Source organism: Megalops cyprinoides, chromosome 1, assembly GCF_013368585.1.
Source record: "Megalops cyprinoides isolate fMegCyp1 chromosome 1, fMegCyp1.pri, whole genome shotgun sequence".
NCBI classification, from domain to species: Eukaryota; Metazoa; Chordata; class Actinopteri; order Elopiformes; family Megalopidae; genus Megalops; species Megalops cyprinoides.
This window is the reverse complement of record NC_050583.1, coordinates 14698602-14717586: the sequence shown is the minus strand read 5'-3', so window position 1 is coordinate 14717586 and position 18985 is coordinate 14698602. Positions and strand designations below refer to the sequence as shown.

Here is an 18985-nt window from a genome sequence, read left to right as displayed (position 1 = left end):
AAATACACCAGGTACTGCAAGGCAAGGCAAATACAAAGAAATGTTGCACAGTGAGTGTATGCATACCTCACAATACCCACCATGATGGTCCATCCACAGTTCAGATACAAAGAAGTTGATAAACCTAATCATTATCCTAACACTACAATGGTGACTGGTCCGGCGCGTGGACCAAATGGTTTCCTGTAGACAAAACCTCCTGCAAATTGGTAAATGAGCTGTCCAGAGACACCCACGTTCCAACGTCGTACACAAGTTTGACTTGCAAGAGAATTTAAGGAGACTGAGCAAATAACATGGCCTACTTTCCTTTCAGGTCATTTGAAAAGCAGTCTAGCAATGATGCAATGTTTGGCACACAAATGAAGTTTAAGGGTGTCAGTACTGGGTCACAGACACAGCACACATGCACACTTTGTTTGAGCTGGCATGTGCTCACCACCCAACTAGAGGTAAACTCCCTTCTAGGTGCGTGGTGAACCATCAGCCAGAAGAGGAGGAAATACAAATCCATGGCGGCAAGCTTCAACTTGATGGAGACACTGGTGACTATTGTTGTGGTGAGTTTGATTCGGAGCGTGCAAATTGTTCTTCTGTCACGTGACCAGTAGACAGCAGCTGTGTTTACTTTGTATTACACTGTTTTGTTTTTTCCACACGGAGGCTGACAGACCGTGTGGGCCTGCAATGACCATAAGGATTAGTTCATTTTTTGCTGCTGTTTGTATGCGGTGGGACCCGCAAGCCTGCATTTTGGAGTCAGTCCCCTGTCAGCTCCCTGAAGCCGGGAGTTGGACTTTCGCCTCCGTGCCATCATTTTAAATAGAGGTAAACTAAACTAAATGGAACAACCCACATCTGTGGGTCGGGTGGCTGTTGGTGGCCGGATGGAGCTGCAGAGAGGAGATCCCAAGAGTCAATGAGTTCACCTTGGCTATCATGGTTTTGAGAAGTCTGCCTTATGCCGCTCTTGGGTTTGCTTTTTTTTTCATTCACTCACACTACACTCAGTTAGGTTACACAAACTATTTCCCTTTACAGTCGTTACAGTCATTTGTTTTTGAGCCAGGGAGGTGCTTAGATATAACAAGGGATTCAAACAACGCATTGAAATATTAAGCTACAGGAAAAACATGAATGGGAAAGAGTAGCACAGACAGAAAAATCTGGTATATGCAAACAGATGTACACAAATACAGCTGTATCAAACTGAAAAGGCATGCACATTACAGACCACATACTTGTGAGCATAGTATTAACAGCACTATGACAGGGTTTTTTTTGTTGGTAGAAAACTATGATTTCCAACCTAACTGGATTAGGTTTGATTATTGTTAGAGTTTCACAACCTGTACAGGAGAGTTAGTGACTATAGTACAGAGAGTGTGTGTGTATAATGGGTATAGGTCCCTGTTTGCTGCTGTAGCTCTCTAATCCTATTGAATTGTTTTGTGTGTTGTACAGTGCAGCTTTGTATTTGGCCGTGCAGTCCAGAGCAGTGCAAACAGAGTTCATTTATTCATCTGTCATCCTAAAACTGCTCACAGCTGCAAAACCACCTAAGAGGATTGAGATCGGTTGGGATGACAGGTATGCGATCCACCAAGTTACAGACTGGCAGGCATATCCTATATCTATACAACACTTTTTAGGGTTTCCTGCGTAAAATATAGAACTACAATGGCCCTGAGGTCTGACTCATTTCAAACATCCAGCCATCCAGCCAAATTTAAGCATGCAGAATTTTGACACACTTTCCTGTGCCACATGCTTAAACATGGACTGTTTTTATTTTCCTCTACATCTTTTTTCCCATCTGAGTTTTCCTGCCACATTACATCATCTAAAATGTTCCATCTCCTTGATTTATGTATCTCACCATTGACTCCTGTTCACATTCAGCCAACTGCAGCATGTGTTCATTGTAGCTAATTGTAAGTCACATTCTGTCCTTGTCAAAAATAGAAGCCCCTTTGGCTGTGCATGAAAGCTAGCTGGCTAACTACAATTGCTAACCAGTCTTGCCTTACTGTCAGGAATGATGGGTGTGAGTGTGCAGATTCCTTTAAGTGTTTTGGAGATATGGCAGCTTGCTGTCACATCATCTTGTTGTTGGCCTGCATAGCTATTGACAGTGAGCCTGGCAACAGGGAGTGCTGCCTGGCACAAATATTGAAAACCATGAATGGCAAATTCATAAATGGCAAGGGCCTCCTGGACCTCATGGAGGCCTTTTGCCCAAATGGAATTCTGGCAGAGAACTCCCCCTGACAACAGGTTTGTTGTAGCTATGACCCCCCCAAGAAAACCCTGTGACAAGCATAACAAGTATTTCCAATGGGAGGGGCCTGGTGTAAGAAACAGGCTGCCTAAGACGGGGGTTAGAACCGATTATTCATAGTGGTCACTGAATTGGGAGAACAGGAAGCACTAGTATAGGGCTCATTGACTGTACTTGACACAAGATTACAGTTCTGCTTTCCCATCATTTATCCATAATTAACACAAAGTGAAAATCAGTGAAGCTTATGTACCCCAGAGGAATTTTCATATGTGGGCCAAAATGAAGATCACATTAAATTAAAAATCAAAATTCTTCTTCCAGAGAGAGGATGGCTGAGGAACTGATAAAGAAAAAGATGCCTGGTTCATGTCTTTGTGGTAGTTCAAGCTGCGAGATTTCACTGCACTGTTTTGACACATCTGACACTGATTTTGAAGTGTACTTACTGGACTGGCATGAATCAACCATATTTCAAGACATGTTCAAGACATTAATATTATTTTTTAGTTTTTTCAAACAACAGGGCTCAATATAGTTTCACATTACAAGTGGTTTATCTTTTTCAAAAATATAATTTTGTTCGGATAATAAATTCTCATATGAATTTACATATATTTATACATTTGATGAAGCCCAATTATATTTACATAAAAAACTATATTTTTATACTTCTGCACAGTGCATCCACAAACAAAAAACAAAACACTTAATTAACAGCTCACAAATTTTATTTACAATCATGTTCACATTAAACGTCTAAAAAACATTTAAATTCTTTACATGCAGATAAAACTATTTAATTACCGATTGAATTGATGTGAGTTTTGAACATTGATCAATGCTGTGTATTGTTTTTCTGGACAAAGTGTTTTTTTGGGTTTGAGAAACAGGATATCATCTTCAAAAACGGCTCCAGCTAAATACACACACAAGTGCTCTGAGGGCAGATTATTCTAGGGGATTAAACATTAGACCAGAAATGAGTCCATATTTATCACATGATCTCAGTTTACAAGTATAAAACTGTTGGATAACTTGGGTCAAAGAAACCAAGTGATGATTAATAGGTCATCATGATAACTACCTCATTAGGAGCAGCAGAAATGAATGATTTGTAAATTAACTTATACATTAAAATAAAAAAAAATCAGTTTAGAAATCTTATAAAATATTAATGCTCTTAAACACTTTTGTTTTGTACTGTTTTGTTCTGAAGCAATGATGCCTATATCAATTACATTCAGATTCACAGAACACATACAGTCCAGGAAAAGAAAAGAGTATTTTTAGTTTCATATTATTCTTACAGCCAAAATCCAAAATGTCATAAAGAAAAGTAAGACATCTATACATACACATTTAAACAATTGAGGGATACAGGGAAAATCATAAAGAATCATAAAGATTATAAATAAGATTAAATGTACTAATTAACAATCATGTTCACATTGTTTCAGTTTAATTTTATGTTTTGACAATTGTATGATGTCTAGTTTAAATTTTCTTCATTTATATCAGGGTATTCACAGTGTTCACAGTTTAACAATGTCCAGTAATTAGATTTGTATGTCTTTAGTTGGTCTTCTTGTCCGGAAAATGTGGATAGGGGGCATATGGAGGGGGTGGCTCCTTTAAGAAGAATAAAAAACGTTTACATGTTACATTCTTGATCAACACATCTACAGTACATTCAATCTACGTGAGAGGAAGAGAGGCAGGTGCTCACCATGGGCATGTAGACATTATGAGGGGTCTTAGGATTGTAGTAGGCACTGGGAGCTGATTCAGCTGGCTTAGGGTTTTCTGAAAGAGATACAATACAGTGTGTGCACACAACACAGAGTAAGGGGGCTATAACAGTGCATAGTGATCGGACCCGAAAAAAAATGAAGGGCTACAACCCCCTCACCGCCCCCACCCCCAACACACACACACGTAGACATGCGTGCGCACACACACACACACACACACACACACACACACACACGCACACACACACACACACACAGTCAAAGAGGTGCTAAATGAAACAAAGTCCAAGTGGTGTGTCTTGGTCTTCAAATCTTAGATTTAATGTGTGAATGAAAATGTTAACATTTAAAATTTTTAATCCTGAGAAAGTAAGTACTGCAAATAGGTGGATCAAGAGTACTGCATTACTGTTTTACGGTAATGGCAGGGATTTGCAGAGAATGAGACCAACCTGAGGAGGTCCAATTCTGGGGGGGTCCAGGATATGGGGGAGGCTGGAGCATGTAGACAGGGGCAGTTGGGATAGAGGGGAATACTCCTACAACAGGAAAAACAATCAGAAATGAAAACTCCTTAAAAATGACACTATAAAACATGTTATGGTTTTGATAATATTGAATAAATAATTAACTGGATTTGAACATGATGAGGAGGCCAGAGAACATTACATTACATTACATTACTGTCATTTAGCAGACGCTCTTATCCATGCAACTTAATCAGGTTACAGCTAAACATTATAGCTTTAGTACATTCTGAGTAGAATCTGCCATGCCTTCAGTATAAAATCCATGACAAAACAATGGCACAGCACACTGTTTCACAATGATGTAAATAATATTGTCAATAGCAACAAGACCTGAAGGGGCAGTTGGGTGGGAATATCCCATGATGCCCTGAGTAGTGGGAGGACCTTGGTAGATATTATTGTGCTGGAGGACGTAGGGGTAACTGTGGGGTACTTTTGGAGGGCCACAGCCATTCACTTCCCCAGGGGAGGGATAACCATATGAGGTGCCCCTATTTTTTGCTGAACGAGATGCTGAAAAAAGGAGAAGGTTGGAACATGAACACGGTTTGCAAAGTGCACAGGCAAAAAAGGGTCACTTTCTGACACATGTAAAACCATTACACAATCACAGCTCTCACCATTTGTAGCCACTTTGAAAAGGTACTGTCCAAAGTCTATGGCACCTCCGCTTAGGAAAGCTAGCTTGAAATTAGCCTTGCCCTCCCAGCCCCCTTTTGGGGAAAAAAGAAAGAGTCAAAGAAAAGTCAATGCATTGCATGGACAAATATAAAACAAATGTGCTATTTATGGCACTAATTAGCTCAGAGATTTTATTTTCTGTACTGGTAAGATAATATTACATGCCATATGTAGTGTTTAAAACACCAATATGTGCAAAGACATCTAGAGGGTGGCCTACCCCCAGGCTCAGCATATAACATGCCCCTAATGTAGTTGGCAGAAAAGGCTGGCTGCTCAATGCTGCAACCCTTCATCAGGTAAAAGGGGAACATGACTGAGCCCAGACTGTCTTTAGCATTTTTGGACACAAACACCATCTGCACAGAGAGAAGAAACGGGTTACATTTACATTTATTAATTTGGCAGACACTTTTATCCAAAGCCACTTACAAATGAGGCAGAGTACAACACAAGCAAAAAAGCCATATAAGGAGTCAACAATTTTAGAAGTGCTGCATGACCAGATTTCAATAATTGGCCAGACAAAGTACAAGCTAGCTGCTAGAGATATGAGTGCATTAAACCATTAGATCTTTTTAGCCAACCTTTACTGTCAGTTATGCTGACTGGCACTACAGAAACACTAGAGCATTGTAACACAGCACCAGGGACAAGGACTGAGTTACCCTGTATGGAGTCAGGTAGACGGTGCCCTTCTTGGTTCCCCTTAGCAGCTCTGTCTTGCTGGTGATGTTGCTGAAGGACAGCTCCACATCCGGACACTGGCTCAGCACACTGCAACACACACACAAAGGTACCAGTATCAGCTCATCTCAAACATGCACTGAGCGTCATCACAAACTGGTGTATCACAACTGCAATATAACAAAGACTGAGATGTTAGGCAGTTTTCCAATGTTTCCAGTTGTAGGAACTGTAGACAGATTTTGTTTTTTTCTTCTGCAACTGGATGGTAATGAGTGGAACCTTATTTTGCCAATGATGCATATGTTGCCTATGTTTAAGTCATATTTTACCTATTAAAACTACTTCCAAATTTTACACATTTTCCACACACTCCCCCGCATGGTTTCTTAAGTTCAGTCCAACAGTCTGTTAACGTGCAAAGATCAAAACTCAATGATCAAGTCTGTATTTTTGCGTGTCCTTCCCAGCTCTCAGCATATAAATTACATCGGCCTAATGTGTGCTCTTTATATTCCAGTCGTGCTTCTACTGTCATTGTTCACCTACTGTTACAGGTAATCCGCAAATAGCTAATTCGAACGTTTTGCAATACAGCAGAAATAAAAGATGCTTTCAATGTTAATATTATTTGACACTGTCCAGTAATAGGTTAACTAATCTAGAGTCATTATGACTAACAACCATCGGATTTGAGTCTTGTGACAACTTGCTTTGCCGTTCACTTCTCGGATCCTTGTTGCGAGAAATGGAGGACAGCTGCGTAACACAACCATAGGAGAATAGGTAACTAGCTTCCTAGATAAGTGACAAGCAGACCTATACGGTGGTAAAACGGATCCGTTTGACAGATGGGACACCGTCAACACACATGGCATCGTGAATGGTCAAGCTGGGGTAGCTAGCTAAACAAGACTTTACAAGTTAGCTTTACCTACGTAAAATAACAAATACAATAGTCTAGCCACAAACTGCAAGGTGCATAGCGAGCGATCAAAATCAATTACGAATTCATCAACGACAGTTATCCTGTGCACTTAGAAAACTTCTAGCACTTCTTCAATGTAGCTATCACTTGCTAGCTTGCTACAAGTTAAACACTACAAAAATGTTGCAGACCTACCTTTCGCCATTGTTAATTAATACTCCACCGCTGCGTGAGTGATTTCGGTTCAACGCCATGTCTGAGTAAAATGAGATCGATAAAGAGAGAAGTATCTCAAAGGATCGCTACCTAACCCAGTACGTACACTCCACCTATCCGTCTCGCTTCGAGAGGTCGCTCCCCTTAATCCATTACGTCACGGGGTTATCCTCGTGTTTTCTAATCCACAGCCCTAACGAGTAATAACTCTCACTGATAAACATAACAACATTGTATTTTATTTCAACGTTTTTAGTAACATCTATGAAAGTAGCACAATATACACAAGACGGATACATGCAGCATCTAATCAAGCTGTGTTTACTATAAAATACAAAATAACTTTATGAGAAAAAGTATTAATGGTTTAATAATGAAAATACAAAAGATACATTATCATGGACAGATCTTTTATGTAACTTGCAGTTTACCCATACATACATTGTTTTTTTATTTGAAGATATACATTACCAGTCAAAAGTTTGGAAACATCTTATTGAGATGATGGGAAACATGCATTCAGAAACATCTTGATCTAAAGACCCATGCTTAAATGTCTGAAATTTGTTCCTTAGACAAATATAAATAGTGAAGTTGATGCCTATGTACGAATTTCTTTCCTAAAAAATGTAATTTTAAAAAATATTTTTGGCTATTTCAATAAATATAAAATATAAGTTTTGATTTGTTCATAACACTTTTTTGGTCACTGCATAATTCCATTTGTGCTGTTTCATGGTTTTGATGTCTTTACTATTATTCTAAAATGTGGAAAATAGTATATAAATTAAGAAAAATGTGTCCAAACTTTTGACTGGTACTGTATGTTTTAAGAAAAAGAACTGAATATGCATATGTAATACAACAATTATTAAACAGGAGGATTTTGTTTCTGGATAATGAGACACTCATTCAGTAAAGGTCGATAAAGAGGTGCAAGGTTTATTGTTCTTTTACAAAAACCATATTCATACAAACGATATTAATGGTGACAACAACATCACACGCACACATAAAACGTACTTTTTGACTGTTTGCTTTTGATTTTATCACATAAGTTTTGGCAAAAACACGACAGAGGAAGCAGGAGGGTATGTGAAGGGGGATAGAGGGGAAGGAACAGGAAGAGAAGCATGTCAGGAAGGGCGATTAAACAGAAAAAAAGTCATATTTCTCATAAAATCAAAAATAATTTCCAATAAATAACCACCTAAATTATAATAATACTCCAACTGCAACGACAATATTCATACAAGTTTCAATTAAATTTACAAACAAATATTTACAGCAGTGAACAAAATAAATAAAAATAATATTGATTGAGATATTGATGAATAGAGATATGGATAAGTTGATATAGTGATCCAGTGAGGTAATGCAATCATTGATGTATTTATCTTAATTACATAGACTGAATAGTGATTTCTTGATAAAAGACATAGTTTGCAAATTGATTGATATATTGATATTGATATCGAGAGATACATGTTCATACACCTGTATTATATGCAGATGATATTAGTATTAGAAAGAGAGACGTGTACTTGCAAGCATACATACAAACATAAAATCTGTAACATGAAATTGCCAGTTACCCTCCTGGTTGTGTTACATCTTGTCTTTTCCCTTGGTTATTTACATTAGGTAAATAATAAAACTACACACTACATGACAAGATTCCTCATATACATAGAAAAAAAAAACTGCAAACGCTCACCCACTCATACATACAATGTGACTGTATAAAATATTGTGAGAAAAAACTGGCTAAATGCTGACCATTAATGAATTGCTTAGTACATATATACATTTTCCACTGTAGAGCTGGAACCAGACATGCTTGCTTAGTTCAGGCACCAGGTGGTTTTCCCATTGTCTCTTTTGCCAAGGTGAATGAGAGCCAACCATGTCAGTTCAGCCACTAGTGTTACTGGTGCTGTCCTGGTTATAAGTGAACTGTGAGCCGAGCTAGCAGGCTGTTTGACAGTGTTGCCAAATTTGGTGCTCAAACTGAGGAGATAAAGGAGCATATTTCCATTGGTGATCACAGCAAGGGGAGGTAGGTAGGAGAATTAGAAGCAAAAGAAGGAATTAATGTAATGTAGTGTTTTGGGAAAGACTAAGCTTTCAGTTGCAGACAAAGTCCAAACTGTTTTCATCTGTGCAGAGAGCAGCATTCGCCAGCCACCAAATAAGCACATACTGTACGTGGCTGACCCATGTTCAAAAGTGTAAAGAAAAAAATGCAGAGTGGGAAAAACGTAAATATTGCACAACTTTCCAAATGTGTTTGGCACCATGTGCTTCAGCTGTTTTGGGGTGACCCAAAAGACAGGGCATTGTGCTGTACCAATTGAGCCAACTTTTCCTTCAGCTTGAGCCAGTCTGTTTACTGCACTACAGTAGAAAATAGACGATGGCTAAATGTCAAACGATTTATCCTAGAATACCAGTAACCACCATGGTAAATGGTACTATATGCAGAAAAATTCAGTGTAAAATGATCTGTTAGCTTCTGTGGTTAATGTTAGTTTACATATGTCCAGTTTACTGAAATAATCAAGATGGTACACTATATTATACTGCTGTAAGTCATGGAAGACTCCTGTAAACATATGCTGTACTCATAACGATTATCAATGAGGGGGCAAAAAGATGAAAGAAGGTAATTTGGGGCAGTGACTGAAAATATGAAATATTGTGGTAAGGCTGCAGTTCACTCCTCCATCCACATGGTGACACTCTAACATAATTAAATCAGGGTTACAAATGGATGAAGACAAGCGGAAGATAAGGTTAGACAACGTGGAAACTAAAAGTTTCAAAATACTGATTTTAAAAAAGTGTGATTTAAAATAGCAAATGTAGATAATTACTTTGCCTTTACATGACCATTCTTATTGTGAAGTTGGCACTGTTTGTCTCTCTGGTCAAAAGGATTCTTGCATGTGCAGTTGGGAGGTGTGCTTTATCTGGCAAAGCAGTGGAAAGATTTGGAGGGATACTGAGAGAATATTTCAACAGAAATCTGTACAGCAACAAAATCCTCCGAGCATGCAGTGATGCCGTCAGAGTATGAACTCAAAACACCATCTCTATCTCCCCTATTTCTCTGTTGTGTTTCCTGTCTAGCCGCTCACAGGTTACTCTCCTGTGTGTCGTTGGGGGGAGAGGAGGAGATGGGGTGCAGGCCTCCGTTGTCATTCAGCCTCTTGGCACGATATGTTTCATAATGGATATTGTGTGTGACTTCCTTAAGGTCTTGCAGGTGAGACCTGTAAGGAAGAGTGGAGGGATGGCCATCAATACAGTTCTCTCATATATATATATATATATATATATATATATATATATATATATATATATATATATATACATATATATGGATGGACTGTGCAACCACGGTACATTGAAACCACAGTAATAGATATTCCATGTGATCTGATGCTAGCATTAAAGCTGTCTGATCCACAGCTCAGCCCAGAGTTTCACACATTGCTGAAGGGCTGAATTTAATGAGGCAGTACACTGCCATGAGGTGCATCTGTCTAAGGCAATAGATTCTATAAACATTAATGGGCTGGAGAAATGCTACTGTGTGAATGAATTCCGCACTGGAAAATAAGGGCTGTAAACACCATGGAGGTTTTCTTTTTTGCTAGATATCAGCAAGCTGAAAATTCAGTCTGCAATTTCAATAAATAATTACACGCCGCAATCACCTCACCTGATCAGAAAATCTCGCAGCAGAGCAAACTCGCAGTGATTGGGGTTTTCAACTGAAAACAAGGAGAAGACAGACCACAGGTTCCGTTTACTCTCACTTTATGAAAACGACGCACTTGCCGTAGATTTCACACAATCTGTCGTCTGCCCTCAACCAGCATGCACACGATCTCCATCTGATCATCTTTCTGGACAAGATTGTAAAACGACAGCAAGAAATACCATGCAACTTATGGACAGAAATCTATTCTGAAAGTTTAATTAGGTAAGTCAACAGTTAACACAGTCACCGAAAATCATACTGTACCTCCCACAGTACACAGAGGGGTTGGACCAATCTTGAATTTACACAAATTCTAGAAAGACAGGGACTTGACAACATATCCTAGCCTAATACTGCCATTGGATTATGAGCGCCAGGATGTGGGGCAATTTGGAAATCATTAAAAAAAAGGTGAGATTATCTTCTCTGCTCCTGATAGATTAAATGTAATGGTTTGGATGCTTTAATGATGCTTCTCCCACAATTGGCAATACTTAAGCCTGGGAGCTGTCAGACACACAGACCGCTGTCTCCTGAGTAGAGCCAGACACAAGAGAATAATCCCAAGTTTAACAGCAACTTCAGCACTGGCACACCATATTTCTGTGTCTTTCATACACAATCACATTATGGTCAAGCATGTTCTGCTTTAGTAAAACCGCATGAGGCTCACAGTTATAAACCTACTGTGAACCCCAGAATCATCTGTTTGCTCATTTGCATGAAGGGTTAACGCTGATACTGACAGCAAACATACTTGAGTATATATGCAAGTGTCAAGTAACCCCTTCCTAAATATCCTAAACAGAATCAAACCAGCAATTTTATAAATGCAGGTCATGCAGAATCCTGTAACAAATCCCAGTCTGTCTCTTCTCAAACACACACTCAAAATGAAGCTCTTTTGAGAGTCCCACCTTCTTTGCCGACATAAATAGCCACTGCAGTGCTGAAAAAAGAAAATCAGTTTTCTCGAGCGCACAGGCGCAATATAAACATCATGTAAACAGCTTACCTTCAACCACTCCCCAAGGGGTCTTCCTCCCCAGAACCCGCTTGCCATTAACTTGGTACTCTTTGTCACTGCCCACCACTGCAAATGGCATCGCCTCCTGGGAGTGAAAGGAGTTTAATGCGGCGTAAACAATGTGCAGAGTTGAAAGGGACACAACGATACATTATCACAACCCCGAGTGAGAGAGAGCGAGACAGGGGTAATGAGAGTGGGAGAGAGAGCGGCAGGAGAGCTTTATTATATCCATTTAATTTAATTAGAGAGAGAGGCAGTACACAGATGACAGAGAGGGAAGAAACACAATCAGCTAAAATCACTCGATTTAAAAGTCAGCGAGGGAGCAAGGGAATGGATTGGAAGTGTTTACCCTGATTTTGTCGTTGTCACTCTTGTCCTCCATGTCTTCGTCAAACTCTTTCTGAGGGTAGAACTCTACTCCACACATCTCCAACTCCTTCCTCACCTATGAAATAAAGGAACAAGGAATACATTAGTTTGTAAAACACACAGACATTTTATTGGGCTGGTCACCCCAACGTGTTCTTCTATATTCTCACGAGCCACATTCAGCTGATTCTGTTTTAAATTAACATTTACATTTTGGCAGTTTGCAGAAATTCTTATCCAGAGCACCAATAAAAGACCCAGAGTGACTTTCAAGGCTTGTACCTTGTCCAATCAGAGTCAAAATGGTCGTTTGCATCTTTTAGTTCTTACTAATCAAGTCTGCAGCAGTGAAATTACACATAATTAGAGCGTAGCTCGACAATAAGAGGTTCATTTGACATGTGTTTACATCTGTTTGTTTGAGGTCTTTGTGCTAAGTAGATAGTTATGTCAATACTTTAAAGATGGAGCTTTCTTGGCTGCATGAGAACAACCCTGTCAGTCTCTGTCTTTGTCGTCTGTTTACATAGCCCACTGCAGCATAATTACCAACAGTATATGAGTGCAGTTAGTTATTAAGGAGCTCTGTGTATTCTCACACAGACAGGAAAGACTCGCTCATTATGATATCCCTTTGGAATAAAAATAAAAATCAATCGTCTGATGAATTTTCCACACTCACATACACATTTTTGTTTTTTTTCTTGCAGTAATGCAATATAACAAAATGCAGAGACCTTCCTCTGTTACATCATATGTCAAGTTGGAAAATGAGCTGAGAGAGACCAATGGCAAAAACGTGGCAGAAAAACAACGTCTAGCTGAATCTGAGCTAGGCGTTACATTTTCACATTACGACAAGACAACGAAAGACCACATACAGTGTGCAAATGTTGAATAATTCCACAGTCCCTTCCCTAATCTCTTCCTGTCTCTCTTACCCTCTGTTTGAACTCATTCTTTTCCTCAGGTGTCAGGGTGTCAGACTTGGCGATAACAGGAATAATGTTCACCACACGACTCAAGTGCTTCATAAACTCTATGTCCAGCTGTCGCAGACTGCAAGAGCAAGAGAGACAGGTAAAAAAAGGTCATCGATATCTTGCGAGTAGAAGATTGGCATTAATACACAATGTACATGATATGACACACTCATATGAGACTTGATAAAATATATTCAATCAGAGTATATTTTAAATAAAGTTTGATTAGATGGGGTTTGCATTGTACACTGCCATCTGAATGTTCATGGATGTGACTGTCTGGGAACAATACATCATCACCTGTCCTGCAGGTAGAGGTAGCTATTGACTATAGCTGATGAAATGCTGAAGAGAGCAACCGGGGACAGATGAAGAGCAAAGAGACGTCTGCTGTTTTGATCTTTTGTTTTTGATCAGAGGATATGTGTTACAGAGATAGAAAGGAGAGAGAAAGTATGCGGCCCTTGTCATATTTTACACATTTAAAAAAATAAATCGTCAACAGCACCACTCAGCAATATCGCTACTCCCATGCTGGGCTTAAGTCCCGGCGGGGGGGGGGGACTGGCTGGAACACTATTCTGATTATTCTGTCCCAATCTTTCGAGCACATCTCCTGCCTTTTCTTGCCTGCAGCCCTGCTTGTACTGTGCGCACACAGTCACTCCATGGGTACTTACAAATTCAGGAATGCCTTGTGCGGGAGTGGAGACAGCTGTGGAATTAGCCTGAGCATTCTGCATTTAAACCCCAGAGGGACCAGCGGGGATACAGAGCTTACAGCCACAGCGTATGAGGGCGTTCTTGTGTCTGAGCTCTCACTAACGTCCAGTGAGAGAGACAGACAGCATGTGTACGTGGGTGTGTTTGAGTCTGAGCCTGTACTACAGTCCATTGAGCATTAGACAGTGTGTATAACAGGGTCAAGTCGTTTCAGACTCACGAGTGACCGGTGGGAGAGATGAAGTACAGGCAACAGTGCACCCTGGTGTCAGGGATCCGTTTCTTGCGGGCTATGTTCACCTCCTCCTTCAGGAACTTCTCGTACTGCTCGTTGATGTACTTTGAGATTGGCTCCCAACTGGAGGGTGAAGATGAAGAGGGAAACGAGGTGAAAAAAAAAAGAATCTACTTTGAGCTGTGACGTAACTGCGATATGTAGACGTAGGTGGTGAGATCGGAGGGTTTAAATTTTAAATTTTAGGAATGTCAGAGCTCCACTTTTATTATTATCAAGCCTAAAACATACATTTTTGATCGCACACACATGCATGCACGCACACACACACACACACACACACACACACACACACACACACACACACACACAAATACGTACACAAATACATACACATACACTCACCAGTTTTCATTATTGATCTGGTCTCCAAATCCTGGAGTATCGATTACTGTCAACTTCATCTTCACCCCACCTTCCTCAATCACTGCAATATTCACAAACAGTTGCATTTTTTATGATAAGGGTCAATCACAGGGCCATCAGTAGCTGCCCTTGTCTATAAAGCCCTTGTTAACCCTGGGTAATTCCTGTGACCTCTGTAATCAGTGTCTCTGAAAAGAACAGGTCTTTGTGAAAGAAATGCAAACAGCTGACTGGAAGGAGCAGGCACTATCTGGGGTTGGTGTGACTCACCTTGGCAAATTAGACTGGAATGGAAATTTCAATGTGAGTAGAGGGCCATGTGAATACATCTTGATCTGTACCTGTGTCACTAGGTAATATTACAGGTTTGAATATGTGATTTAAAGACAGTTATATTTAGTTAAGGTATAAATTATTCATTAAGACAAGATGATGCAGTTTTCCAAGTTGAGTCACAACACCTTATTGAATCAGATGCTACACCAAGGTCCTCACTGTGGCAATTAAAGGTTCCATGGTACTTATTAAGATTAAGAGGTTCCCTGGTGTTCTGTCTAAATTCCCAAAAAGCCTTTTTCAGTCTGACGATCTGATAATCCCCCACGTTAATTACCTGAAAAACCCTCCCCCTCACCACCTCATCTGATGTGTGCTGAGTATTCTGGTGTAAAATGGCTGACGGGCAGCACCGCCATTGGTGATGGTTGAGAATAGTCACCACCCCTCTGTTGTAAAGCAATCCGAGATCCATATTGTTACTACAATCGCTATTATAGAAATATGGAAGGGACATCAGTTTGACTAGAACCTTTCACATTGACAGCTGAAGACAGTCCAGCAACAGAGGAGGGCGGAGCCACAGAGAGCAATCCATCAGCTGTGCCTCAACCTGAGCAAGATTTCCAAAGTGGACAAAAAAAGGACTGCGGACAGAGGCTGAGCATGTTATGGTCAAAATTTGAAAACAGATCAGAACAGGAGGAATTAGACACTGACAACTGCCTAACACTGGAGGAACCAGCTACACCCCTTGATCCAAAAATGGATAAATTTGGAGAAGTTATATAACCGTATAAAGTCTGAGAGATCAAAGCAAAAGCAAGAGGACTCAACCATAAAGTCCTGACAGCAGACCAGATGAGCACTTCTTAAAAGTAGCTTTGGGGAAAGCAGTGGGGCAAGGCCTGAGAGCGTAACAAACAAGACCTCAATCTCCTAGGTATCACAACCTTGAAAAGTCTCACATGTTGTCAGATGGTACAGAAGCCAGAGACCTTTTACAATGGACAAATACACAACTTTTATAATAATCAAGGTTACAAAATGCATGTATGTAGGACTCTAAAGTGGCATGTTGACTGACAAATCTTAAGTCAAATCTAAATCTGAAGCAGAAAGGTAACCCTGGGGAAAGCCACATATCCAAACAGGCCCAGAGCCTCTAAGAATTGCAGCTGACATTCCGCCCATCAGACTCTCATCCATCTAATTGACATTTCAGGTCTTAGAAGTTGAGGTGGAAAGCAATAAGATTACGAATGGCTTTTTAACTTCCTGGCCCAAACCAAAGTCCATGCTGAGCAAATGTTGCCAAAATCAATTATATTTTAAAACCACAATCCTGCAAAAGATTCTTTACATCTAATTAAATTACTTGCTACACAGATATGCTTACAATGACTGGAATATTTATTGAGCACATTTTTTTAAGCACTTTGTTCGACAAAGCTGTCAAACCTATGGGAATTGTCCCTACAGCCTTTGGGTTAGCAGTGCTGTTCCTTACCATTATTCCACACTGCCACCCCAACGCATATGTGCTCTCCATCCACCTCTCTCTCTCTGCCCCCTCCATTTCTCTCACTCCCTCTCTTCTGCACCTCTCTCTCTCTGCCCCCTCCATTTCTCTCACTCCCTCTCTTCTGCACCTCTCTCTCTGCCCCCTCCCTCTCTTTTTGCTCCACTCCCTCCTTCTCTCTCTCTCTCTCTTTCTCTCTCTCTCTCTTTCACACCCTTTCTCTCTCACCGTGGGAAACGCTCTTGATCTCCACAGTCTTGGGGATCTTCTCATCACGGCTCCACCCAGTGCTCCTCCTGCTGATCTGAGACTTGAACAGCGTGTTCACCAGGGTAGACTTCCCCAAACCACTGTGACCTGAGAGAGGAGGGAGAGATGGATGAACCAACAGAGGTGGAGGTTAATTCCTATATTGTAAATATTAGTCTGCATTGTTACCAATTTATACAGGTGGATGCTAACAGGGCCAGTTTAAGGCTAATCATTTTGTTTAATGTTACAACAAATCTGAACCCACAACTACAAACATTTAACACTATCTCAAGGAATAGGCCAGCTCCTAGTTAAAATGTTATGTCTCTCCCAACCTACCTACTACCATGATGTTAAAGTCAAACCCGGTCTTCATGGTCTTCTTCCTCATTTGTTCTATGATGGTGTCAATCCCAATGTATCCCAGCAAAGCTGATCCACCCCCTGACCCCTGACCTCCCACCGCTGACCCCTGTGAGCTGTGGGTTGGTGCTGGGGGGGGCTGACTGACATGAGAAGGCTTGGCTGGGACCGCAGGTTTGGGTCTCACCTCAGGGGGTACTACTTCTGACATAGCTGCAAAGAGAGGAGACGGTTAATGCAAGAAACAGTGACTGAATCACTAGGACGGAACACTAGACACAGTAATGGTACACAACTGAATGAAGCTAGAGGAAGGTTAATACATGATATACTCCCTGACAGTACAGAACTGTCTACTACACACGTCACACAGTCAAACACACCCAATTATGTGCAGACACACACTCACTCTCTCTCACACACATACACACGTGCATACAAACAGAAACCGGCAAACATATTCACACACACTGGAACATGCAAACATATGCAGACACACACACCCCAAGAAAGACTGAAATTACATTAGTGATATTTCATCATCGGGTCAGGGCCTTTGTAATTTTATGAAAAAAAAAAAAATATTATGGTAACAACAAATCTACGAATAAAGTTTACACTTGATGAACAAACTGCATATAATGTAAATTCATTTTTATTATGGAGTGTGATTTTTTTTATCATTTTATAGCATGTCGCCTCAACCTGGCATCTCGTTTTAGCATTTTTCACGCTTTTGTCATAGCTGATCGGCATCGTTTTGTTACGCAGTCCTTGTGGTACTTTACTCATATTTTTCAATAGGTTATTCCAGCTATGTTCTGTTTCCATGACTTAACTGGTTTTTGTTTCGTATGGCATCACCACGAGCTCTTCAGCTGGCTAGTTTGCTAGCGATATACTCTAGCCTGCTTCCCAGCTATATTTTCTAGTATTCCACCCAGCTTTGCATGCAGCGGCTCGTAATTCTCTTCATTCCCGTTGATTCGCTTTCCGCGCAGCCCGAATAACAGCCATTTGATCCCCAAAGAGCAGTCATTGTGGAATGGAATCTGCATGGAATCAATCTGGCTACCTATTGTCCCCTTCAATGAAAAAATCAAACAATGCATCTGTGAGTTGGGACGAATTTGTTAGCACTGAACCGTTGCCTACTTACCGATTTCTTTTTGCCGCTAGATTCCTCACGCGAATCTATTTCTTGGTCTTGGTGTAGCGGTATGAATTGGAATTTCTGTCCCTGCTCCCCAAAATTAAATAAATAAACGCAGGATGTCCAACACAGATAAGCAGAGGCTGGGCAATGTAAGAGATGGGTCATGTGACTAGTCTGGGTACCTCTCTTCCCTCTCCTTCCTTTTCTCTCTACGCAGTCAATGACCCCCCTCCCCGTTCCGTTGCCAGGGCTACGAGAGGAGAGAAGGGCGAGTGATGCAGCGCGCATGCTCAAACAATGCCTCGTTCCCACGAATCCTTCCAGCATCATAATTCTAGTATGGATTATTGGCAAGTTTAGGTGATATTGGAAGTCATAAGATGTTCTAACTAATGTCTTTGCAGGAGCCTGACAAATACTGAGAAAACGGTGGTGGAGGGAACAGTGATGGAATGAACCCCCCACAGGAGTCACGACAGCAGAATCACTGGCCATCTTCCGATGCAGACTGAAGATCCACCTCTTAAGACTATATCTCGGTTCCACCTCAAGCCCCACCCCCTAACACCTGCTACTTGAATTACTTGCTGTTTATTTTATGCACACTATAGCAATGTATTTTGGATTCCGTGATCAAGTGACTGTGATGTATGGTAGTATACTTGGCATCCCTTGTCTAGTCAGGTTGCACAAGTTAACTTGTGGTACGGCATAAACGGTGCTGTGCTCACATTCACTGGTCTGGGAGTGTTGTTTTCCTGGCCTAGGACTGTTGCTCGTTCAACTTGAATGGATACACTG

General features: G+C 40.6%; 2 protein-coding genes across 2 annotated transcripts; both read right to left on the bottom strand.

The window, feature by feature from the left end:
* Positions 1-3807: 3807 nt before the first annotated feature.
* Positions 3808-7204, bottom strand: LOC118774278 (WW domain-binding protein 2-like). The gene is made up of 8 exons (XM_036523509.1): positions 7057-7204; positions 5915-6023; positions 5467-5605; positions 5186-5278; positions 4896-5078; positions 4488-4574; positions 4011-4087; positions 3808-3913 (listed from the first exon to the last, which is right to left on the bottom strand). Exons 1-8 carry the CDS (start codon positions 7113-7115, stop codon positions 3857-3859), a joined length of 804 nt encoding a protein of 267 aa, XP_036379402.1. The 5' UTR covers positions 7116-7204; the 3' UTR covers positions 3808-3856.
* Positions 7205-8599: 1395 nt separating this feature from the next.
* Positions 8600-18386, bottom strand: sept3 (septin 3). The gene is made up of 10 exons (XM_036543631.1): positions 18188-18386; positions 17005-17241; positions 16642-16770; positions 14595-14676; positions 14175-14312; positions 13190-13307; positions 12229-12324; positions 11862-11958; positions 10805-10856; positions 8600-10352 (listed from the first exon to the last, which is right to left on the bottom strand). The coding sequence occupies exons 2-10, from the start codon at positions 17237-17239 to the stop codon at positions 10214-10216; spliced, it is 1086 nt and encodes a 361-aa protein (XP_036399524.1). The 5' UTR covers positions 17240-17241; positions 18188-18386; the 3' UTR covers positions 8600-10213.
* Positions 18387-18985: the final 599 nt, after the last annotated feature.